This window comes from Hevea brasiliensis, chromosome 5 (genome assembly GCF_030052815.1).
Source record: "Hevea brasiliensis isolate MT/VB/25A 57/8 chromosome 5, ASM3005281v1, whole genome shotgun sequence".
NCBI classification, from domain to species: Eukaryota; Viridiplantae; Streptophyta; class Magnoliopsida; order Malpighiales; family Euphorbiaceae; genus Hevea; species Hevea brasiliensis.
In genome coordinates, this window is record NC_079497.1 from 111,944,329 (window position 1) to 111,970,850 (window position 26,522).

The 26,522-nt window shown below is 34.0% G+C and overlaps 1 protein-coding gene across 1 annotated transcript; it reads right to left on the reverse strand.

Moving 5' to 3' along the window:
* Positions 1-24,628: 24,628 nt before the first annotated feature.
* On the reverse strand, positions 24,629-25,881 carry LOC110638572 (ethylene-responsive transcription factor ERF024). Its single transcript, XM_021789170.2, has one exon. It carries the CDS (start codon positions 25,872-25,874, stop codon positions 24,987-24,989), a length of 888 nt encoding a protein of 295 aa, XP_021644862.2. The 5' UTR covers positions 25,875-25,881; the 3' UTR covers positions 24,629-24,986.
* Positions 25,882-26,522: the final 641 nt, after the last annotated feature.

Below are 26,522 nucleotides of genomic sequence, written 5' to 3' on the forward strand. Positions count from 1 at the left end.
CGAGTACATAAAAGTGAGTCTTAAAAGTACAGTTGCCCTAGATAAGGATGAGGATACCACTACTGGCAGTCATCAGTAGATGACCCAGTCATAATAAGTTTGTGATAATAGAAGATTTAGGAGAGATAAGAAATTAGGAGACCTAGTCTGTCAGGACGTATCGTAGTAACTATACAATGTTCTCGATGTCTGTTCTGTAAGCTGCAGATTATAGTACCGACATGAGATTATTGTGTAGAGCTGCGTACTTCCCTGTAGTGCTTATGATGAGGATGTTTGCAGGCAGTCTCTGTTTTGGTACAGTAATACCATAATAGAGTTCTATATCTGCAGAGGAGTTGGGAACTCCTAGTTAGGGGTCTAGAGTTAGAATATTGAGAGGTCACAGTGGGGTGATAACTAGAGTCAGTGACTCAGTTACCCTAGCATGAGCTAGAGTTACAATAAGAATTGCCATCAGACCAGAGGTTTCGGATTAGTTGCAAAGTAAAGGTGACACCTATAGAGTGAGATTATCTAGTATTCAGTATGGAATTTTGGATGGTTTTTGCAGTATGACAAACATTTGGTTAGAACTTAGTGAGAATAGTATACCTTGTGTGTATCAGTATGAAATAAAGTACAACCCTACTACCTAGGGAAAGTCGGAACTATGAATTGATGATTCACAGAGCTATAATATGATAGGAGAGTCATTAATTTGACATGGTTTTGGGCAAGGTGGTAAATGTAATATCTTTGTTGCAGCAAGTTAGGGTATAGTCCTATCTTTTCAGAAGGGATCGAAAGTTATTACTAATAATGGTGACCAACTAAATAGTGCCCCAGATGGGACTGTAGAGTGTGGTAGAGAGAAGTTGGCTCAGGTATCCTGCGAAGGATGCAAGTTCTATTATAGGAATCATATATAATCAGATCACGATGGATGTAAATCCTTTGAATTGGATGACGGGTTTGGGTGCCCGGAACCTTAAGTTTTGGCTAATTGAGTAAACATGGATAATAATAATAATAACAAATAAATAAAATTACTACAGAATCAGTTCTCGAGGTGGTAAGGGTATTATGTAAGCTAAAGGATAAGAATAGAGATCATACAATAAAAGTATAACTGTAATTTGCTGAGTTCCTTTCTAATTTCAAATTATTCAAAACAATAGTATAATCTAATTATAATAGTGTTAAGAGTAATAAATTAGCGAAGATAAATCACAGAAGGCCAATGGATAAAGAAAGTGCAGAATGAAAGTTTGGACAATTGATTGCAGATGCAATATAATCTAAATGCTAGTCGAAGTACTAGCTAGAGTGGTCAAAGGACCAAATCTGAGTAGCACAGACATATGATAACGCGATAGAGACTCTGAAAGATATAGTTAGCAAGTACAAATTTATTATGTTAGGAAGAAGAATGGAACCAGGATAGAATAGTCAAGTTCTATTTTGGGTAAGACAAAGGAAATAAATGAAAGGACAACCTAAAGAGCGCATAATAAAAGGAACAAAGTTAAGATATAGGATAGGCTAAGTGTTATTCTTGGCAAGGAGAATGACAAGGATGGAAAACCCAAAATGGGACCACATTAGTGAGAAAAGTGATGGAGGTATGGAATACAATAATAATGAGTAAATGTTAGAAGGTGTGCGATGGTATTGCGGACTACCTAAATAGGTAGAGAAAGAGAAGTTAGTAAGCAGTAAGTTGAATAAAAGTCAGTCTAAGGGATCAAATAGGTATGATGAGAGGAAAAGAATGATAGATAATGACACATAGGTTTTAGGTTAGACTTTTGAGATAGTGAGAAGGTAGTTAGAGGTTCGTTATGAATGTCAGGCAAACATTTTTAGTGTGATCAACAGAATCACTTTGCAGTGATGCAATAACGACAGAGCAACAGTAGGGGTAGAATAAAAAGTGACAAGTATGGATGGTAATAAATCACTAGAAAGTTTAAGGATCAAATTAATGACCATAGATAAGGGTGGAATTAGTGTTTAAAGAATCTATTAGCGAGAGAAATCTTTCAGGATTCAACAAAGATTAAGGGCACAATATAATCGATGATAGATATGAATCATAGGTCGAGTATAAGTAAAGTTAATAAATTATAAAATATTATGTCAGGAAGGACGATGGTATAGTAAAGGGTTCATGCAGATGATACCTTATAGGTAGAGCACAATTGTGCTAGGAGATGATGAAATTTGAAGAGAAAAACTAAGAAACATAGGTTAAACATTATTATATGGACAATCGGGCGTAGTTGAATATAGAGGATATTTTTCTTTCTTTTCAAGTTTAGCTCGTGTTTTTGATTCCAGAGCGTTATATAAGGAGCAGAGACTGAGGCAAGGAGACCTAGTTATTTGAGATTTTGATAGGCACCAATTCATATACAATTTCCTGATATGAGAATGACAGTAAGTGCATACCTAGTGTTAAGTATGAAAGGACGATCAGAGTAATGACAGGAGTTAAATTGAGTTAGCTACTAAGGCTTGCGACTGTTTTAAACTATGAGCTAGATGAAGTACTATTTATGGATGAGTTTCAATTGATGAAATTGTTGATGGGTAATTTGAGGTTGAAGTTTAGAAAGCTATGGGCGATATATGATTATATTAAGGAGAATGAACACGTGAAGTATCTTGTTTGGAATTAAGGCATGACACATATTTCCTACAGCCGTGTTAGTTCAGATGGAACTTATAGTTTATGGGGTTCATATTCATCCAGGATAAGCAATTTCCTACTAAGGCTGGTAGGGAATGATAATGTTCTGATAGTTAAGTTGGAAAAAAGGGGGTACAAAAAAATTCTCTATGGGTAATTATAAGTGTTACATAAGGTGAAGAATATCTTTGGTAGTAGTAAATCATAGGGTTAGAATTCTCGAAGTAATGAAACTAGTAATCAAGATAAGACTAAGAAATAAAAAGAAAGTTAAAGTTGATGATGGGATAGACATCTTTGAAGGAAAAGGTGTAAGGATGAGATAGGACTAAAATTAAGGAATAAGTACAGCAGGTTGAAAAGATACCAACAATACCAAAAATAGGAAAAGGGAAGTGGATAAGATCCAAAGGACAGGAAGAGAGCTCGATAGAGTCAGTTATAATGATGAGGATAAGGAGTGTCTAACCACTGCCCCTATGTTAACACTACCTATGAGCGGTGAAGGATACACCGTGTACTGTGACGCCTTCAGAGTTGGCCTAGGGTGTGTTTTGATGCGGAATGGAAAAGTAGTGGCTTATGCTTCAAGGCAGCTGAAGAGGCATGAGCAGAACTATCCCACCCATGATTTGGAAATGGCGGCTATAGTCTTTGCACTAAAAATTCTGGAGACACTACCTGTATGGTGAAGTGTGCGAGATATACACCGACTATAAGAGTTTGAAGTACATCTTTCAACAGAGGGATTTAAACTTGAGACAGAGGAGATGGATGGAGCTTCTGGAAGACTATGATTGCACCATCCAGTACCACCCTGGGAAGGCCAATGTAGTAGCAGATGCTTTAAGAATAAAATCTTCTGGCAGTTTGGCGCACATTTCAGCAGAGAAGAGACCGTTGATTCAGAAAGTACATGAGTTGATAGATCAAGGTTTAATCCTAGATCTTTCAGATGAGGGGGTCTTGTTGGCTCATTTTTCAGTGAGGCCAGACTTGCGAGATAGAGTTAGAGTTTCCCAACACAGAGACCAACAATTAATGAAGATCATAGAAAGAGTACAGTTGGGTGAAGGTGGTGAGTTTGGATTTGCCAATGATGGCGCCCTAGTGCAAGGTTCTAGGATATGTGTGCCCAATGTGGACAACCTCAGGAATGAAATCATGCGAGAGGCACACTATACACTGCATCTGATGTCCACCTGTGTTCCACTGAAGGAACAGGCGTGAAAACACAAGATTATACCATTGAATTCAAAAATTTTCACCTAGGGTCACATGCACCATGCAAGATTTATTTTTATCTATTTGATTTCAATGATAAACAACATATTAAAACTCTTTTAATATGTTTTTGGATCTGTATTTGCCATTTAAGATTTTAAAATTAATCAGATTAATTTTAGAACCCTAGATTAAATCAAGAACGATTACACTAACCTCTTGATGTGCTGCAGCGTATGCGCCTTTGAGATTCGTCTTGAGGACACGGATGTTGTCCCTCTAGCTTGTCCACACCAAGAACACCTATGGCAGCCCTTGAACAGCTTCTAAAGCCTTTTCTATTAATTAGAAATTCAAGTTCTGCCTTTTAAGAGATTAGAGATGTAAACAGGACACTAGAAACAATTTCTAGTGTTCTTAATTCAAGAGATTGATGGCTAATCTCTTTGAATTGATGAGAGATGAAGAGAAATAGCTGGAGAGGCTCAAAGTGGCGTGACATATGAGAGGAGAGGCTGCTGGTTGTGTTTTCTTTTCATAACCCCACTTAAATAGCTAGGTTAACACATTAAACCCTAGCCACATGTCACCTTTTGATTAGCTCTAGGTTTAAGTGACCCAATCACATTGTGCCAAGTGTCAAACCTATATTTAATCTTGATTTTAATCATCTTACATGATTAAAATTATTTGGCAAGCTTATGTGTTATGCCATGTGTCACCATCTCATGGTGCCACGTGTCACACTGCAAAATGACCAAAATGCCCCTGTGTCTTAATTTTGAGTTCTTAACCCAAAATAATTATTTTCTTCTTCTAATTAATTTATATCAAATATAAATTAATTAATTAATCTCTATTAATTAATTTCTCATCAATTAAATTCATATTTAAACACTTTAAATATAAATTTAATTTATACTACACATCCAATAATCTAGATTTGGTTTCAAGTCATGCTAGGGACTTTGCAATTTTATTGCAAACCAAATCTATTTAATTAATCAATTAAACTCTTTAATTAATTAATTAAATCATATTTAAATAGGTGATAACTTGTGTATGTGTGTGACTTACTAGGCTCATCACTAATTGGCAATGAGACATGATATCAACTCTTAATATCATCGAACTCTTTCTTACCATAAATGATTTCTCTAAATCATTTTATGAACCTCATAGACCATGGTTAACACCTAGCATAGCATGCCATGGCCACCCAATTAGTAATAAGATTTACCTTAAATGAACCTATAATCATATGTTACCATGCACTAGAATCTCTCTGTTACAAAATCCCAACTCAAGTTGAGTCATGGTTTATGTCAAACTCCATTTGCTATGAATATTATGTTCTCTTTTAATTCCAGTTCTTGATTAAAAGATTTTTCTCATCGAAACTCTTTTACTGAATAAATCTATCTGTCTGCCAGAACTTGAAACATCAAGAACAATTAAATGAACATAGGATTTTATCTCTATTTACTTAGAGGAACAGATTCCATCTTGATCAACACCTACCTCCATATATAACTAGTAGGAGCCAACACATGCCCATATACCCATACATAGTACAAGTATGAAAGATCAAACTCAAACTACCTATATACAAGATAATCTGTGCTATCTCGTGTCTAAAGATTATATGCATCGATATGATTTATGACAAAACATTGACAAGAGTAAACTCCATGTGCTTGTCATAAGCGCCACCGTTCGGCCTACTTATCATTTATAAGTGCCTATCATGTTTGTTATATGGCATGAGACTCACCATTCCATCTTATTTATATCTCATATAAATAACTTGGGAACAAACATGAATACAATCTTTCTGGATAAGTCATGTCCTTATTATGAAGTATCCTCGATTGTGAACCTATTTATGATACTTCGTGCTAGAAATATTGTCACTCATATTCTTAACAACTTAAGAATAATATTTCTAACAAAATATCAATGGACCTTTTCTATTACACATAAATATATTATGTAAACGGAAAAGTGGAAATGCCTTTATTAATAAAAATATGTACAAGATACATACTAAATGATATGCTCTAGGGCATATTACTAACAATCTCCCACTAGCACTAGAGCCATTCATTACAATATCTTAGACCCATCTTCTCAAGATGTCAGTCTAACTGAGATTATGACAAAGGCTTAGTGAATGGATCAGCTGGTTTTTAGCTGATGTTATATTTTCTGCATGGCTATATCGCCTTGCCCAACTATATCCCTGATAATATGGTAGTGCCTTTCTATGTGTTTGGATTTTGGGTGAGACCTTAGTTCCTTAGCTCGCATGATCGCTGCTCCATTGTTGTCACGATGTAGTGGAACCGCTGACTTAATGGAAGGAACTACTATAAGTTACTTACAAACTTCTTTATCCAAACAACTTCCTTTGCAGATTCGATGCAACAATATACTCGACCTCGGTAGTGGAATGCAATCGTGCTCGCTTTGGAACTCTTCCAACCGATCGCACCTCCATTACAAATGAACACATATCCAGAGGTAGACTTTCTATCATCGATATCCGATTGGAAATCGAATCGAGATAACCATCCAATTGCAAGTCTCCACCTCCATAAATCAAGAATAAATCCTTAGTTCTTCTTAAGTACTTAAGAATATTCTTGTGACTATCCGATGTACCAAACACGGATTGGATTGATACCGCTAGTCAAACTAACGGATATGCGATATCCGCCTAGTACACAACATTGCATACATTAAACTTCCAATAGCCGAAGCATATGGAATCCTGGCCATCTTATCTCTTTCTTCAGGTGTCTTTGGAGACATCTCTTTAGAAAGGTGGATACCATGTCTCACTGGTAACAATCCTCTCTTGGAATCAAGCATGTTAAACCTCTTTAACACCTTTTTCCAAGTATAGACTTTGGGATAAACCAATTATTCTTTTCGCTCTATCTCTATAGATGCGAATCCCAAGAATATAGGTTGCCTCCCCTAAGTCTTTCATGGAGAATGTATTTGACAACCATACCTTTATAGTCGTCAACATACCTGTATCATTACCCATCAACAGTATGTCATCCACATATAAGACAAGGAAAATGATAGCACTGTCACTAACCTTCTTATATACACATGGCTCATCCTCATTTTTGATAAAACTAAAGGATTTAATGGCTTCATCAAAACGGATGTTCCAACTCCTCGAAGCTTGTTTCAACCCATAAATGGATCGCTTGAGCTTGCATACCTTGGAACCATCTTGGGATTCAAATCCCCTAGGTTGTTCCATGAAAATGTTTTCTTCAATGTATCCATTGAGAAAAGCTGTTTTGACATCCATCTGCCAAATCTCATAATCATAGTATGCAGCTATTGCTAATAAAATCCTAATTGATTTAAGCATGGCAACAGGCGAGAAAGTCTCCTCATAGTCTATTCCTTGCCTTTGGCGAAACCCTTTCGCTACTAGCCTTGCCTTAGAGGTCTCTACCTTTCCATCAGAACCAATTTTCTTCTTGAAAACCCATTTGTTCTCTATAGGTACAATACCTTCAGGTGGGTCAACAAGATCCCAAACTTGATTCTTATACATGGAATCAATCTCGGATTTCATAGCATCAATCCATTTTGAAGAGTCTATATATGATATAGCTTCTTCATAGGTAAGTGGATCATCCCCATGATCTACTTCTTCATGAGTAGACAACTCTTGTTCTTCTTCATGAAGAAAACCATATCTCACTGGTGGGTGAGATACCCTGGTTGTTCTACGAGGAACAGCTGTAGATGTTTCATCAATGGGTATAGGTTGACTAGATGGATCTATATCCATCTCGATGCATTGGTTGGTCGAATTCTCCAATTCTAACTCTATTTGCCTTCTTTGCCTCCTTCTTGAACAAACTGTTCAAGAAATGTGGCATCTCTACTTATCACAACCTTTTGTGAAGTAGGCAAATAAAAATAATATCCAAAACTATCTTTTGGAAATCAAACAAATCGACCTTTTACTGATCTGGTCTCAAATTTATCAGTGTTAAGATTTTTGATATAAGCTGGACAACCCCAAATCTTAACATGCTTAAGACTTGGTTTTCTTCCATGCCATATCTCATAAGGTGTGGAAGAAACTGATTTTGATGGAATCCTATTCAGAATATATAAAGCTGATTCTAATGCACATCCCCAAAAGGAGATTGGCATATCAAGATAGCTCATCATACGTACCATATATCCAATAGGGTACGATTTCTCCTTTCAGATACACCATTCATTGTATGCGTTCTGGAGGAGTCAGCTGAGAAACAATGCCATGCTCTCTCAAGTATTAATCAAATTCAGTACTCAAATATTCACCTCCACGATCTGATCGAAGAGCTTTAATACTCTTTCCTGTTTGATTTTCTACTTCAGATTTAAATTCTTTGAACTTTTCAAAGGATTCATGTTTGTATTTCATCAAATACAAATACCCAAACCTTGATTTATCATCAGTAAAGGTAATAAAATAATGAAAGCCCCCTCTAGCCATTTCTTTAAACGGACCACATACATCACTATGTATTAGTTTCAAAATATTTTAAGCTCTTAGCCCTTGTCCAACAAAGGGTGTTCTAGTCATTTTGCCTTGAAGGCAAGATTCACAAGTTGGAGTAGGCTCCGAGCCCAATGAGGATAGAATCCCCATTTTCTCCAGTTTTGCAATCCTATCTTCTGCAACATGACATAAACTTAAGTGCCAAATATATTTTGAACTTGAGTTGGTTTTCACCATGGCATTGCTTTCATTTAGATTGCTACACTCTGGCCAGTGGAAACACTTTCTTACTGGCAATGGAAACACTTTCCTGTTGGCAGTGGAAACACTTTCCTTTGCCTCCATCAGCTTTAGTCTTACTTTTCTGTTTAGCTATTTTCTTGGAAGGACCAGAAATCTGAGGTTTCTTTTTCTTATTGCCTTTCTTCTTGTTGTACTTTCCAGTGAAGAAGATGCAACCAAAGCTACCTCTTTTTCTTTATTGCATGGCATATACTTTTGGTCAATAACCAGCATGTTGAGAAATTCAGCTAAGGTGCATTCCTGTTTAGTCATATGGAAATTTGTCACAAAATTCCCAAAAGACTCAGGAAGGGACTGAAGGATCAAATCCGTTTGTAGTTGGAAATCCATGTTGAAGTCAAGATGTTCCAACTGCTCAATTAGCCGAATCATCTTGTGGACATGATCCCCAACATTCTGTCCCTCAGACATCCTCATACGGAATAGCTGTCTAGATATCTCATACCTAGCATTCCTGCTGTGCTCACCATACAACTCTTGTAGGTGAAGGAGGATCTCACTAGCACTCTGCATGTTCTCATGTTGCTTCTGTAACTCATTACTCATGGAAGCAAGCATGTAACACTTAGCTCTCATATCATGCTCCTTCCACTTGTCCAAAGTTTCATGTTCCTCTTGTGTGGCCTCTGGAGGTAAGGGACCAGGAACATTTGAATCTAGAACATATCCTATATGTTCAAGGTTCAGGACAAGTTTCAAATTTCTTAGCCAATCAGACAGATTAGGTCCTGTCAACCTATTGCGATCAAGTATGCTTGCAAGAATATTGGATGGTGGTGGTTGTTTTGTGCTCATTTTTATCAGAAAATTAACTGCAGAAAATAACCAGATTAATTAGTAAATGTATCATGTAATTAACCAAAATGATTATGGTCTTTTAATCAAATTGGTCCTCCCACTAACTTAGCGAATCCTACACTTCCAAAGTAGAAAACGGAAATCCTAGTTGGATGGATTTCTAGTGGGTGATTGAATTCTTATAATTCTATTGATCATCCTCAGGTACATCCATTATTGGAATTACAATAAACTATAAGTGAGCAACTCCTTGCCCATCACATCTCATGTGAGGTTCAATCCTTTTACTAGCCCCTAATGCTCAAAATCTCAGGTACATCCAATATTGACTTATCTTGCATTAGTTAAGTTGATCCCATTGAGCCAGTAATTATGCAAATAATTTTAATGTCCTCAGGTACATCCAATATTGGCCACCAAACCATTTACATATTTACAACATCTCATACTTAACAATTATTCTTAAGAAAATCTCTTAAATTAATTGCATCTCATGCAACTATTTAAAATTTCTTAAAATAATTGCCCCAATGGAGGGCTTATGTTATAATTACTTTAATTATAGCATTTCCAACTTAATCATTTGTTTGGAAGATTTTATAGCCATCCTAATTACTATTAAGGTCTCACTTTGCACATTATCCATTTAGCATGCATATATCATATAATTGCATACATTTCCATACATCTCATGCATTCATGGATAAGCAGTAAATATGGTATGATCATGGACTTTCTAAGGGATTCAATTCTGAGCCACCAAGAATTGAATCAGGGCATTCCTAGGTGCATTTTATTCATTCATTTTACAAGAGTTGCTGAAGGAGTACATAATCAACACTTGATATTGAATTCCTCCCACTGGTCCCACCAATGCTCTTGACCTCCTTGAACTTCTTGCAATCCAATATTACATAGTAATCCTTGGCATACCAAGGCGAATTTACAAGAACTTAAATAAATGAAATTACAACCCAAAAATTATTACAAACTTAATAATACATGCCCAAAATAAATTAAAATAAATTAATTAATTTACAATCCCAAAGAAACATAAAAGAAATAAATCCAATCACATTGGTCTTTTATAGTCCATGATCATCCATCATGCATATCACTATTTAACAATTAAATAAAACATACATACTTAAATTAAATTGAATATCTCATATTCAACTTAAAAATCCAGATTTGAATATGATTCAAATAAATTTAAAAATTCAGATTTGAATCTCATTCAAACAAATTTAAAAATTCAGATTTGAATCACATTCAAACAACTTCAAAAATTCAGATTTGAATCACATTCAAACATTTTTTTAAAAATCAGATTTGAATCACATTCAAATATTTCTTAAAAAATCAGATCTGAATTTTATTGAATCAATTTTAAAAAATCAGATTTAAATATGATTCAAACAACTTTAAAAATTCAGATTTGAATCTCATTCAAACAACTTTTAAAATTCAGATTTGAATCACATTCAAACATTTTTTAAAATTCTGATTTGAATCATAATTTAATTGTGTGATTAAAACAACTAATTAAACACTTTAATTAGTCAAAGAATAGGCCTTAGATCATACAACAATTGCAGAATTAAAAGCCAAACCTTGAATCACCCATGGAACCATTGTTGCCGCCACCAATGGTGGCTTCTCCATGTGTGACGCCACATCTCATGATCCAACCAGCAATGAATCTCTTGATCTCATGATCAAACACACAATTAAATTATATAATCAACAATCTAAATGGCAAATATAGTGGCTCGATACCAATTGAAGGAACGGAAGGCGTGAAAAACACAAGATTATACCATTGAATTCAAAAATTTTCACCTAGGGTCACATGCACCATGCAAGATTTATTTTTATCTATTTGATTTCAATGATAAACAACATATTAAAACTCTTTTAATATGTTTTTGGATCTGTATTTGCCATTTAAGATTTTAAAATTAATCAGATTAATTTTAGAACCCTAGATTAAATCAAGAACGATTACACTAACCTCTTGATATGTCGCAGTATGTCTGCGCTTTGAGATTCGTCTTGAGGACACCGGATGTTGTCCCTCTAGCTTGTCCACACCCAGAACACCTATGGCAGCCCTTGAACAGCTTCGCACGCCTTTTCTATTAATGAGAAATTCAAGTTCTGCCTATTAAGAGCATAGAGATGTAACCAGGACACTAGAAACAATTTCTAGTGTTCTTAATTCAAGAGATTGATGGCTAATCTCTTTGAATTGATGAGAGATGAAGAGAAATAGCTGGAGAGGCTCAAAGTGGCGTGACATATGAGAGGAGAGGCTGCTGGTTGTGTTTTCTTTTCATAACCCCACTTAAATAGCTAGGTTAACACATTAAACCCTAGCCACATGTCACCTTTTGATTAGCTCTAGGTTTAAGTGACCCAATCACATTGTGCCAAGTGTCAAACCTATATTTAATCTTGATTTTAATCATCTTACATGATTAAAATTATTTGGCAAGCTTATGTGTTATGCCATGTGTCACCATCTCATGGTGCCACGTGTCACACCGCAAAATGACCAAAATGCCCTGTGTCTTAATTTTGAGTTCTTAACCCAAAATAATTATTTTCTTCTTCTAATTAATTTATATCAAATATAAATTAATTAATTAATCTCTATTAATTAATTTCTCATCAATTAAATTCATATTTAAACACTTTAAATATAAATTTAATTTATACTACACATCCAATAATCTAGATTTGGTTTCAAGTCATGCTAGGGACTTTGCAATTTTATTGCAAACCAAATCTATTTAATTAATCAATTAAACTCTTTAATTAATTAATTAAATCATATTTAAATAGGTGATAACTTGTGTATGTGTGTGACTTACTAGGCTCATCACTAATTGGCAATGAGACATGATATCAACTCTTAATATCATCGAACTCTTTCTTACCATAAATGATTTCTCTAAATCATTTTATGAACCTCATAGACCATGGTTAACACCTAGCATAGCATGCCATGGCCACCCAATTAGTAATAAGATTTACCTTAAATGAACCTATAATCATATGTTACCATGCACTAGAATCTCTCTGCTACAAAATCCCAACTCAAGCCGAGTCATGGTTTATGTCAAACTCCATTTGCTATGAATATTATGTTCTCTTTTAATTCCAGTTCTTGATTAAAAGATTTTTCTCATCGAAACTCTTTCTCAATAAATCTATCTGTCTGGCCAGAACTTGAAACATCAAGAACAATTAAATGAACATAGGATTTTATCTCTATTTACTTAGAGGAACAGATTCCATCTTGATCAACACCTACCTCCATATATAACTAGTAGGAGCCAACACATGCCCATATACCCATACATAGTACAAGTATGAAAGCAGATCAAACTCAAACTACCTATATACAAGATAATCGTGCTATCTCGTGTCTAAAGATTATATGCATCGATATGATTTATGACAAAACATTGACAAGAGTAAACTCCATGTGCTTGTCATAAGCGTCACTGGTTCGGCCTACTTATCATTTATAAGTGCCTATCATGTTTGTTATATGGCATGAGACTCACCATTCCATCTTATTTATATCTCATATAAATAACTTGGGAACAAACATGAATACAATCTTTCTGGATAAGTCATGTCCTTATTATGAAGTATCCTCGATTGTGAACCTATTTATGATACTTCGTGCTAGAAATATTGTCACTCATATTCTTAACAACTTAAGAATAATATTTCTAACAAAATATCAATGGACCTTTTCTATTACACATAAATATATTATGTAAACGGAAAAGTGGAAATGCCTTTATTAATAAAAATATGTACAAGATACATACTAAATGATATGCTCTAGGGCATATTACTAACACCACCAAGATGTACCATGATGTGAGAGATAGCTATTGGTGGAATGGCATGAAGAGAGGCATAGCAGACTTTGTGTCCAAGTGCTTGACTTGTCAGAAGGTGAAGTTTGAACACCAGAGACCGTCAGGGAAGTTGCAAGAGCTCCCTATCCCAGAATGGAAGTGGGAAATGATCACTATGGATTTTGTAACTGGGTTGCCTCGTACCACGCGAGGATATGATTCGATATGGGTAATTGTAGACCGCTTGACCAAATCAGCTCACTTCTTACCTGTAAAGACTACATACTCTGTGGCACAGTATGCCCGGCTCTACATTCGAGAAATAGTCAGATTGCATGGAGTTCCGGCTTCCATAATATCTGACAGAGGGCCCCAGTTCACTTCTCGATTTTGGAGAAAGTTGCAGGAGGCACTTGACACACAGTTGAACTTTAGTATGGCTTTCCACCCTCAGACAGACGGACAAATCGAAGGACAATCCAAACAATCGAAGACATGCTTCGCATGAGTGTTTTGGATTTTGGAGGTCAATGGGATGATCAGCTAGCTTTGGTGGAGTTTGCCTACAACAACAGTTATCACTCCAGCATAGGAATGGCACCCTATGAGGCACTATATGGAAGAAAGTGTAGGTCTCCTCTGTGTTGGACAGAAATGGGGAAGCGAAGGTGCATGATGTAAACCTAGTGCAGTACACTTCAGAGATAGTTCCTTTAATCGAGAACGATCAAAGCGACTTTCAAGAGGTAGAAGAGTTATGCACCCTGCAGCAGGAGGGATGTGGAGTTTGCAGTGGGCGACTATGTATTCTTGAAGGTTTCTCCAATGAAGGGAGTCATGAGATTTGGAAAGAAGGGCAAGTTGGCACCTCGGTATATTGGACCTTTTGAGGTTACTGATAGAGTTGGAGCAGTTGCCTACCGGTTGGAGCTACCACCCAACCTCTCTCACGTTCATCCCGTGTTTCACATCTCCATGCTCAGGAAATACATTCCCGATCCTTCTCATGTACTGCAGCCGGATGTGATAGACCTAAAAGAGAACTTGACATTTGAGGAGCAGCCTGTAGCCATAGTGGACTACCAAGTGAGACAGCTGAGATCAAAACAGATCCCTATGGTTAAGGTTTTGTGGAGGAGTCAGTCAGTGGAAGAGTGCACCTGGGAGTTAGAACGGGACATGCGTAGCAAGTACCCTTATCTGTTCAATGTATCATCATGTGCTTTATTATGTCTTGTGTAAAATTCGAGGACGAATTTTCTGTAAGGGGGGAAGAATGCAACACCCCTGATTTTTTATATATTATTATTGGGCTTCGTGTAGGTATCCTCAATTCGCGGAAATTCGACAGTTGTCCGGATCTGTGAATTTTCGGCCAGACAGACCAGCTACCGGAAAAGTGTCCGAATTGGATTGAGGTTTTGGCTACCCCACCATTGTCAGGCATCCCGAGCGCGTTCCCGAAGTCGGAATCGGCAAAGGTAAACCCGAACCTTGCTTTTTCGTAATTTTCTAGTGCTTAAATAGGATTAAAAATCCATAAAATATTCGTGGTAGCTTAGAAAATTACGATTCTTTTTGCAATAGCTTAGTAATATTTCTAAGGACCGCGGGGCAGAGTTTTATAATTTTTAGAGCTTATTTGAGCAATTTTTGCAAAAATGATTGATTTGATGGGCCCAGGAGGGGCTGTGTGATGTGATTGAGTTGTGGATATATGGATTGTGGATATAGAAGTGTGTTTTGAGCCCTTTTGCAGGTTGGGTAGGTCCTAGGTATAGGGGAGACTCTGCCGGATTTTCGGCACGACTTAGGACGTATTGGGTCTTTTCTTGATTTGTATTGAGTCATTTGTATTAAATAATTGTAATATAATTGTCAGGTGAGCCGATGCCTTTCTTCCTCCGCCACCGCCACAAAGTGATTGCCGACAAGTCTGTGAGTAAAATATTAATTTTAATTGTAATTTCGATATTATTATATGTCAGCATGCCCATGCATCACTTATATGCATATAATTATGTAGTTAAACTCTAGGCACGATTTATGTTGCATTGATAACTGTTAAAGTGCCATGAATGTTGTTACGGTAATTTGGAGCAGTGTGCGTGCGTTGGCGTGCGTGTGATGTGGTGTGGACTATGGATAGGACGGGTAGTCACGGCTTGAGTTCTTCGCTGGGACCCGATCCTTCGAGGGGTAGTCACGGCTTGAGTTCTTCGCTGGGACCCTCGATTTGGTTATTAAGTGGAAGTCCGAGCTGAGTTCTTCGCTGGCACCAGGTTGGATTTAAGAGAGCTGTATAGGGGATCAGCTCCCATATATTATGATTGATGTTACAGGGTGCGTGAGTGCTCCAAATTTACCTTTTTGATGTTATGATGTGAAAATGTTGTTGATGTTGCATTTCACTCTACAGGGTGCATTAGTTTTAGATAGTTATAGAGATTATGGTTAAAATTGATATTTTACTCTCTGAGTCGAACGCTCACTCCTGTTCAAAAATTTTTACAGGCCACAGGAGGATATTTTATTCTGGGTTAACCTGCTTTTCTACTTCGCAGGTTGTTTATCAATATTTGTGTAATTTTATTTACTCCTAGAATTTCCGCATGTGTTAGAAGTATTTATTGATTATGGTCTGTAATATTATTATCATGTTGGACCTGTAAACGTATAATGATATGTATGTTTGATGGATTGGATGAGAGAGCTGAGCTCCCATTTATTATTATGAGGATATGAGTATGTGGAGGGTGAGCTGAGCTCCCCAATTGAGTATTTATTGTGTTTACAGGTCGGGTGAGTCGAAAACTCCCCGTTGGAAAGTCCATTTTATGGCCGGACTCTGTCCGTTTGTTTTCTTGATACTGGGCCCAAATGGGCCTTAGAGTTGGGTTAATGAACAGTTAGGCTTACTACGGGCCTCGGGGGCTTTAGGCTGGCCCAGGTCCTAGTGCCGGTCCGGCCCATAGGTTGGGTCGTGACATTTATCTTGCATGTTCATGTGGATCACGTAGTCATGTTTAATTTGAGAGGATACACAACTTTGCACATATTCAGTTTTTTGTCTCTCATATTTTTATTATTTTTTGTTATTTTTTGAATCTATGAAAATTTTAATAAAATTATATTCATATTTTTCACAAAATTTTATTAATTTTAGGCTCAAGAATCACAGAAAAAGCTTTTGTATTTTATAAGTTATGGCTGTTTGAAGTTAGGATTCTTGCAAAATCCGATTTGCAGTATACCTGACTTGTGAAGTCCATATTTCCCATATTTCTTAATAATTTTGTGCGAATTTGGTGTCTAAAATTAATTTCGGAATCTTATGAATATTTTCCAATTGGTTTTGCATTCATATTTATTGTGGTTAATGAGTTATGAATTTTACAAAAAAAGTAGTGTGATTATATCACTTAGAAAGTTACGATTTATGTTGACCATTCGGCTAGGGTTTTATTTGGTTTATAAATTTTATGATCTTGTATGATGTGTTGTCTATCTTTTAAAATTTTTTTATGATTTTTAGGCATGTCTAAATATTTTTCAAAAATCGGATTTCTTACTACTGTTAATTTACCAAAATCTGAAAATTATATGTTTATGCAAGTTATTGTGTGTTATTGGGTTCTAATTGATATTTGATCTATTTTTCTGTGTTCTTTTAATTCAAGAGATGTTATAAAGTGTTTGGATCATGTTAGAAGACTTAGACCATTAGGTAGTTGTAACTGATTAGGAATTTTAACCTCTTTAGGAGACTAGAGTTAGAATTCACTGTGAATTATTATTTGTACTTTCTTATTTTCTTTAGTTTCTTTATTTTTTTTATTACAAACAAAATTAGTAAGTAGTCCTAAGTAAGTACCAAAGAGAACATTTGCATAGAGCTTACATGGAGCTAAACGGGAATTAGCTAGGGATATAATTGCTATACTAGAAGAGAATGCTATTTTTTAATGGTAACTTACCCCAATGGCAACTGCAATTATCAACGAGTAAGTAGCCCTAAATTCCTAAAATAATTATTGGCATAAAAATGTAGTAATAATAGGATTTTTATTCTGTAAATTAAAATTAACTTTATTTTTTAATTTAACTGACTTTTGTAAATAATTAATTTAAATAAATATTTGGTAAATTAAAATTAATCTTGTTTGTAAACTAAACTAACCTTGGCATGTAAAATAAATATAATTTAATACTTGGTAATTATAAAATAAATTTACATGTTAGAAATCTTTATTAGGTTGTGATTCTTTGGGCCTTATGTGATATTAGAATAAATTACAAATATACATAATTAATTTAGTTTAATTATCTTTAGGGTAACTTGGTGAAAAATTAACTGATTAGGTTAAATAGAAACTAAGGGTTATTTGAAATTGAATTTGTTTATAAATTAAAATTCTTCATAATAAATTAATTTTAGTCATCTAATAAATATCATTTAAATAATTAGCAACTCCATAGATAGGAATTACTTATGTATGAAAATTGTTTGTAAACAAAATCCTTTTATGAATTACTTGCGTGTGTAGAATTAGAATTACATTTTTAGGATAAAGTTTAATAAATGAATAATAAACAAGACTTCTAGAAATATTAGTAGAGGACTAACACTCGAATTAACGAGGTTAGACGAGGCTTAAGGGGTGCCTAACACCTTCCCCTTATATATCCACTATCCTGAACCTAGACATTGGGCTATGGTAATGACAGTTGTGGAAACTCTGCAAGGAGTAAGTTGCCATCTATGACCCTCGAAAGAAATACTGAATATGTCCTGGTTATTACCCGGGTGGCAACTCCTGTCTATCTATGCCTTCGTGGCATAAATCCTTAGTGTCGTGGTAGTGTTATGGGAAGATGGTACTTACCAGTGGTTTAATTCTATTAGAATTGTATGAAGTACAATCATATATAGTACTTAAGTGAGACCATTGTGACTCCACCACCTTTCCTGGGCATTACCTAGTGCATTTTATATAATTATAGTGGATGATATTTCACCTTATCACACCCCCTCTTACAATTTGGTGACTCCGCTGGAGACTAAATGGATAGTTATTCCAATATGTAGGTAATTTAGGATTGCGGTCCTAAATACGAATCCACAACATTTCAAATCACACAGTTGCCATTGTCATGAGATCATAGCTTGTCACATGACACAGAGTGTATCGATAGAGCAAGATGCACTCGATTTTCACATGACACAGTTATCACGGTTATGAGACCGTAGCTGGTCTTATAACATAGAGTATGTCGATGGAGCAAGATGTACTCGATCCTTCTAGCCAATGTTTCATAGTTATTACAATATTGAGTTTCACTTTGAGGAAACTTGAGCAATACTTTCGCATTAATTTCAACTTTCACCAATGTAGGGGGCAAACTATAGACCCTTATTTTGTGATGAGTATGTGCATTGAGACTGTGATAAACTCGATGATGAAAAATTGTATGACTGTAAGATGTAATTGGAGGCATGGAGCTGAATTATTAATTCAATGATATGATCTTGAAAAAAAAAATAATAATATGTTTTTTTGGGAAATTAATTTAATTAAATTTAAATAAAATTTTATTTTGTTTAAATTTAATATGGGAAGTTCTTAAATGGACCTAATTAGGTTTAATTGAGCCCCATGGGCCTAAGAAAGTCTAGTTAGAAATTTTAAATAGGATTCATTTAATTTATTTTTTGAAAATTAAAATAAAAAAATATCTTTTTATCTATCTCTCTCCCCCTTGGCACCATTCTCTTCCTCACTCCCTATTGGTGCTGCCCCCTTTTTCTCTTTTTCTATTGGTTAGAACACCACACTCATATCCTAGTCTCACCCAAAATTCTTCAATCCCAGTTATTTAAGTTATCTAAATCACCCTAGGACTCCAAACCCTATCACATCTCTCTCTCAAAATTCTATAAATACCCTACTGAAGAAGAAAAAAAGAAAAAAAGAGGAGAGATTCAAAAATATTTAGGACTATTTAGAGATACGTTAGAGCTATAAAAAATTTAGAGATATTCAGAAACTCTTTTAATCCTTACTTATTTCTTTTCTTTTCTTCAAGAAGATTTTTATGTAAGATTTCTTGAATGTTAGTTTTTGTTATTTTTTTTTCAAGATCTATGCCACGTAATATTTAATTTTATGCTTTTTGTCTTTTAATTTATCTTGCATGTTCATATGGATCATGTAGTCATGTTTAATTTGAAGGGATGCATAACTCTACATATATTCAGTTTTTTGTCTCTCATATTTTTATTATTTTTTATTATTTTCTGAATGTATAAAAATTTTAATAAAATTATATTCATATTCTTCACGAAATTTTATTAATTTTTGGCGCAAGAATCACCGAAAAAGCTTTGGTATTTTACAAGTTATAGCTGTTTGAAATTAGGGTTCCTGCGAAATCTAATTTGCAGTATACCCGAGTTTTGAAGCCCATATTTCCCTTGTTTCTTAATAATTTTATGCGAATCTGGTGTCTAAAATTAATTTTAGAATCTTATGAATTTTTTCCAATTGGTTTTGCATTCATATCTATTGTGGTTAATGAGTTATGAATTTTACAAAAAAAGTAGTGCAATTATGTCTCTTAGAAAAGTTACGATTTATGTGGATCATTCGGCTAGGGTTTTGTTTGATTTATAAATTTTATGATCTTGTATGATGTGTTGGCTGTCTTTTATAATTTTTTCATAATTTTTAGGCACGTTTAACTATTTTTCGAAAATCGGATTTCTTACTACTATCAATATGCCAAAATCTAAAAATTGTATGTTTATGCAAGTTATTGTGTGTTCTTGAGTTTTAATTGATATTTGATATATTTTTTTGTGTTCTTTTAATTTAAGGGTGTTATGAAGTGTTTGGATCATGTTAGAAGACTTAGACCATTAGGTAGTTATAACTGATTAAGAATTTTAACCCCTTTAGGATACTAGAGTTAGAATTCAATGTGAATTGTTATTTGTATTTTCTTATTTTCTTTATTTTCTTTAGTTTCTTTTTTTTTTATTACAAACAAAATTGGTAAATAGCCCTAAGGTAAGTACCTAAAGGGCATTTGCGTGGAGCTTACATGGAGCTAAATGAGAATAAGCCAGAGATATCATTGCCATATTAGAAGAGAATGCCCTTTTTTAAAGATAGCTTGCCCCAATGACAACTGCAATTATCAACAAATAAGCAGCCTTAAATTTCTAAAATAATTGTTGGCATGAAAATATAGAAATAATAGGATTTTTATTCGGTAAATTAAAATTAACTTTATTTTTTAATTTAACTAATTTTTGTATGTAATTAATTTAAATAAATACTTGATAAATTAAAATTAATCTTGTTTGTAAACTAAACTAACCTTGAAATGTAAAATAAATATAATTTAATACTTAGTAATTATAAAATAAATTTACATATTAAAAATCTTTATTAGGTTGTAATTGTTTGGGCTTTATGTGATATTTGAATAAATTACACATGTATATAATTAATTTAGTTTAATTATCCTTAAGGTAACTTGATGAAAAATAAATTAGGTTAAATAGAAACTTAGAGTTATTTAAAATTGAATTTGTTTGTAAATTAAATTCTCAATAATAAATTAATTTTATCCATCTAGTAAATATCATTTAAATAATTAGCAACCCCATAGATAAGAATTACTTGTGCATGAAAATTGTTTGTAAACAACAACTCTTTTATGAATTATTTGTGTGTGTAGGATTAGAATTGCGTTTTTAGAATAAAGTTTAATAGAGGAATAATAAATAAGACTTCTAGAAACATTAGTAGAGGACTAGCACTCGAATTAACGAGGTTAGACCAGGCGTAAGGAGTGCCTAACATCTTCCCCTTACATACCCACTATCCCAAACCTAGACATTGGGCTATGGTAATGATGATTGTGGAAACTCTGCAAGGAGTAAGTTGTCATCCATTACACTCAGAAAAAATACTAAATTTGTCCCTGTTATTACTCGGGTGGCAACTCCTGTCTATCTATGCCTTTGTGATATAAATCCTTAGTACTGTGGTAGTGTTATGGAAAGACGGTACTTATCAGTGGTTTGATTCTATTAGGATTGTATGAAGTGCATATCTTGGAAATGCTGTCTAAGGAGGTAGTACTTAAATAAGACCATTGTGACTCCACCATCTTTCCTGAGCATTACTTGATGCATTTTATGTAATGCGTGCAACCTTGAGTGATGGTGGGGCAAACCTCAGCGAGGACGCTAAGTCCCATAAGGGGGGTGGATTGTAACACCCTAGGCAAATCTCACATCGGCAAAACACGGGAGAGATGCTGGGTTTATAAGTTGGTGGTTCGTAACCCCTATTGACGCGATTTAAAACCGTGAGGACTTCGGTCCAAAGCGGACAATATCACTAATGGGCCGGGCCATTACATTTTATATAATTTTAGTGGATGATACTTCGCCTTGTCACGCCCCCTCTTACATAGAATAAAACCTTAAGGACTCACTAATGTAATTTTTAAAATATGAGAATCGAATCATTAATTTTGCTATAATATAAGGGCTAATGTTGTAAATAAATTAATTTTATTTATAATTCTATGAAATAATATATTACTAACTATTATTTAAAACTTTAATATAATAAAATTATTTAAAATATAGTTGCAAAATTAAAACTATAATTAAATTGAATATTTTTAATTAATGTCACTTTTATGATTTATTAAGTTTATAGTTTTAGATAATAATTAATGAAAGTATAAATTTTTAATAATTTAATTAATTAATTTAATAAGTCAAGTTAAACTCACAAATTTAATACACAAGTTAAATATAATTTGAATTGACAAAATCAATAAATTAAATATAAATTAAGTTTATGAGCTCGTTAAATAAATTATATACAAGTCGAATTTGAATTCGATTAAAATGTTGTGCTAGTTTAACTCGAATTCGATAAAATAAAAATGTTTAATTAAATTTGCTAAATTTAAGCTCAATAAAAGTTTAATGAGTTGAGCTTAGACTCAACTCGTTTGCACAAATGAGTGCACTTACAGAAAACTTACAGTCGATGCATGAGTTAGTAGGAGACAATACTCACAATAAGGTGAAGCATCAGCATCGAGCTCGACATTCTAAGTCACTATTCCTACTGTTAGATAGCCACGTGTGTTGAGAATGACACGTCAACAAAAATGTTGAGGTGGGGCCCCTATGCTTTTAAGCAGAAGCAAAATTTTAAGCTATCAACAATCTTTGCTGCTACCAGGTAAAATAATTGCTAATACAGTGAGATAAGATTCCTTTCATGTGATACATAAGCTTATTATAATTTAAAATTTTATTATTTTAAATTAAATTAAAATTAAATGTTTTTATTAAAGTTGGCTTTATATTCTAATATTCTTACGTATCATCAGATTTTGTTATATCTGTCTTCACAATTATCAATTTAGCCCAATATTTTTTTTTTTTATGTTCTATCATACTAATAATTTAATTATATTGTGGTCCAACACGTATCTTAACAAAAATTCTTAGATAAAGTTAATTTATTGTATTATTTGTAAACTAAAAGTATAGAATTCTTCCATGTTAATAATTATGAATAAATATGTTCTACTTCATAATCATGAAAACATCCCTTATCAATAGAGAGTTGTATTTGCTAGGATGAATGTATTGGGGCTGGACCTATTCATCCTAGGCAAACTCTCTATTGGTTTGTTTTTCTCTCAATGAGCATATTCTATTTAATAAAATTTTTATACTTTTAAAATAAACAAATAAATTATTTATTTTAAATCATTTTGAAATTGTGGTTAATGTGAAAAGATATAATCATAATTAAATAGATAATTTATTATTCCCTCACTAGGATAGACTTACTTTTCTTTTTCAATTATCTTAAATTATTGATTTTTTTTAAATAATAATTTATTAATTATTATAAATATCTCCTAATTTAATATGCAAAATACTAAACAAAAATTATTACTTTGGGTGTAGGTACTATAAATTGGATCTCATAAGAGAATGAAATTAATAACTGTTAAATTAAATATTTGTATTTAGAGGCAACACTCATTAATTAATTTTGCATAAATTTTGATATAAATATTTAATTTAATGATTATAAAACTCATTTTTTCATATGAGGGCGGGTTTAAATGCACTATAATTATTAATTTTATTTTCTTAAACTATGTGAAAACAAAAGCAAACATATTTTTATGGGATAGAGAGAATATTAATTATCATTGTATTGTGATAATATAGAATCATTTTATTAGTTAGTTTATAAATAACATGATAAACTAAGTCTACCATATAAAAATAATGAAGTTAAAATTAAGCTTTTGGATTGGTATGACTGTTTCTCAATTTTTTTTTTAATTTAGTTTCGATTATAACTTAAATTCTCACATTTATGAACAACTCCGAATTAAAATTCATTGGATAAAGTGTCTAATTCATACAAGGGATTTATTTTGTTTAATTCATAAAATGTTTAGATAAAAAAGAAAAAAAAATTAAAGTTCTTATATATATATATATATAAAAGAAGCATTCAACGTCATAATAATTCAAATTGACTAAACCTAGCAACTTGGGCTAATCTTTTCTTCACCAAACCATTGGATGTTATCTTTGCTTATAATTATGCTTTTTGATTTGAAAACCGAAAAAGGAAAAGAAAAAAGGGAAAAAAAAAAAAAAAAGCATTCAAGATTTATAGCATAAATCTGGGCCCATTCCAGGCCACTCTTCACTTAATATTGCCTTTCCATTCATTGCATATGTATATATATAATTTCTGTTCCACAACTTCAGTACAATATTTGATGATATGATCGTTGTTGACCTAAACTGATCGGCGATTGTTAGTGACTCACAGATGTATGAAGCCGTAAAGAATTTGCGGCTTTGATAAATATAATGGCTGAGTGGGCTCTTATAATAACCAAGAAAATATATAAATATAGATATTGAAGTTGGTAGTTGCAGATTCTGTTGGTGGCAGTTAATGGCCATAATCGACCACTTAGATGGATGCCAAGAGTACTCTGTCTGCCATATTTTAAGTTGCCGGAAAAACAAGAAATCACTCTATGCAATTTATATACCAAGAAAAAGATAACTTTTTTGGGGTGTCTCATCAAAAGAATATATTGACATTGGAAATGAAGCTGATGAAATAAATCATAATCAAATGAAGATGCTCAGAAATTCTTATTAGAAATTAAAGGTTCCTTTCAGTCACTCTAGAAGCATTACCATAACAGCAAGGTGCAACTACAGCAAATCCCAACACAGATAAGAAACCCTGTACAAAAAATTATGAAAAAAAAAAAACAAAAACAAAGCCAGTACTCATACCATTGTCCAGCATCTCAATCTCTGAGCTGATTGATTTTTCCACACACAAGCAAGACACTAGAACATACATATATGCATGATTATATATTTAATTGTTCTTTTTTTTAACGGATTTTATTTTTTAGGTTTATACATATATGGATAGATTGTTAATTATACAGATGTAGTTTTGATTTAAGATAGGGATGATTAGGGGAATTTCCAGAGGTTTTGGTCCCCAAGTCCATGGTTTTCATCAGAAACAGCAGCATATTCATCTCCGGCAATGTCCAGGCGAGGAGGGCTAAGAAGCATCCCTTCAGCCATATTCATTAGAACATTAGGCATATCAAATATCAAATCCTCATCCACAAATTCATTCAACATTGGCCTCTCCTGCACCACTGTTTGATTGGTACCCGGCTGACTATGACTCCCAATTCCTAAGGCATCCCTTGCAGCCCCTACAGCAGCAGCTGCAGAGGCAGCAGCCGCCTGAATATCACGCGGGGATGTGGATGCAGGAACAGGCAGAGAAGAAGCCGAGTTTGGGAAGTTAAGCTCAGCATCTCGACCTTTTAGAGCAAGGGCTGCTACATCATAAGCAACAGCAGCCATTTCCGGGGTAGGAAATGTGCCAAGCCAAATTCTATTAGGCTTCCTTGGCTCTCTAATCTCAGACACCCATTTCCCACTACTCCTACGCCTAACTCCTCGGTACACCGGGTGGCGGCCAGAGACAGCAGAAGGTGCAGTAGACTGCAACTGATTGGCAGCAGTAGAGGTGCTGCTGTTGCTTGGCTGCGAACAATGCATGGTGTTTGAAGGCAAAGAATTCCAAGTAATGGCGGGAAGATAGTGGGTTTGAAGTAATGAGAGATGAGAGAAGCCATTTATGGGGATGGGATTTAGAGGGAATGAAATGTGATGAGCAGAGAGAAGAGGATGAAGAGGAAAGTGCAAACCAGTTGTTGATGAACTGCGGTGTGGGAAGAGTCGGGGTGTAAGCCAGCTTTGTGTTGGACATCTGGGTTGGACTGCGTTTTTGCGGCAAAGGTAACTGCTTTTTATTCTTAACGTCAAGAATATTTGATCCATGTCTTTAATTGGGGGCATTATCCATCAGTAATATACTCATCCATCCCTGGTTTAATTAATTATTTTATCAAAATTAATCATTCATTTTTCTTTTCTAATTCTCAAAAATTATTTATATAGCAGCAGCCAACACCACTATCAGGGGGCATACGTGTAAAGCAAAAGAATTGGGGAGTTGGGGACAAAATTCTACTATCCATTACCATGATAAGAAATATCATTTAGGCAATTAACCCTTCCAAAATTACACTACAAGCTAAATATAACTTTTGGAATTTTGCAAACGCCATTACTTGTTTAACAATATCAAAAATATAATGCTCTTTTTTCTGCTACCATATAATTGATGATATTACAAACTAATTTTTATACATTATACTAATTAACTTAACTTTAATTATGTTCATTTTTCTGTATATACCTTATTGCTAAATTCATCTCTTCATTTTAATTAAACATGGATTGTACACATATTCTAAAAAAAATTAAAGGATTCATTCACACGAAAAGAAAATATCGCTTGTATTGTGTTTTTTGCTTTCTGTAGAATGGTATAAGGTAAACAGGAATGGCGCTTAACAATGGCTGAGAGCTGGCTTCCAAATAAAAGCAATGCATAATAGCATACTGCCATTGCTATCTTAAAAA

Coding starts and splice junctions, on each gene's coding strand:
- LOC110638572 (XM_021789170.2), bottom strand. CDS start 25,874: ATGGATCAAATATTCTTGACGTTAAGAATAAAAAGCAGTTACCTTTGC.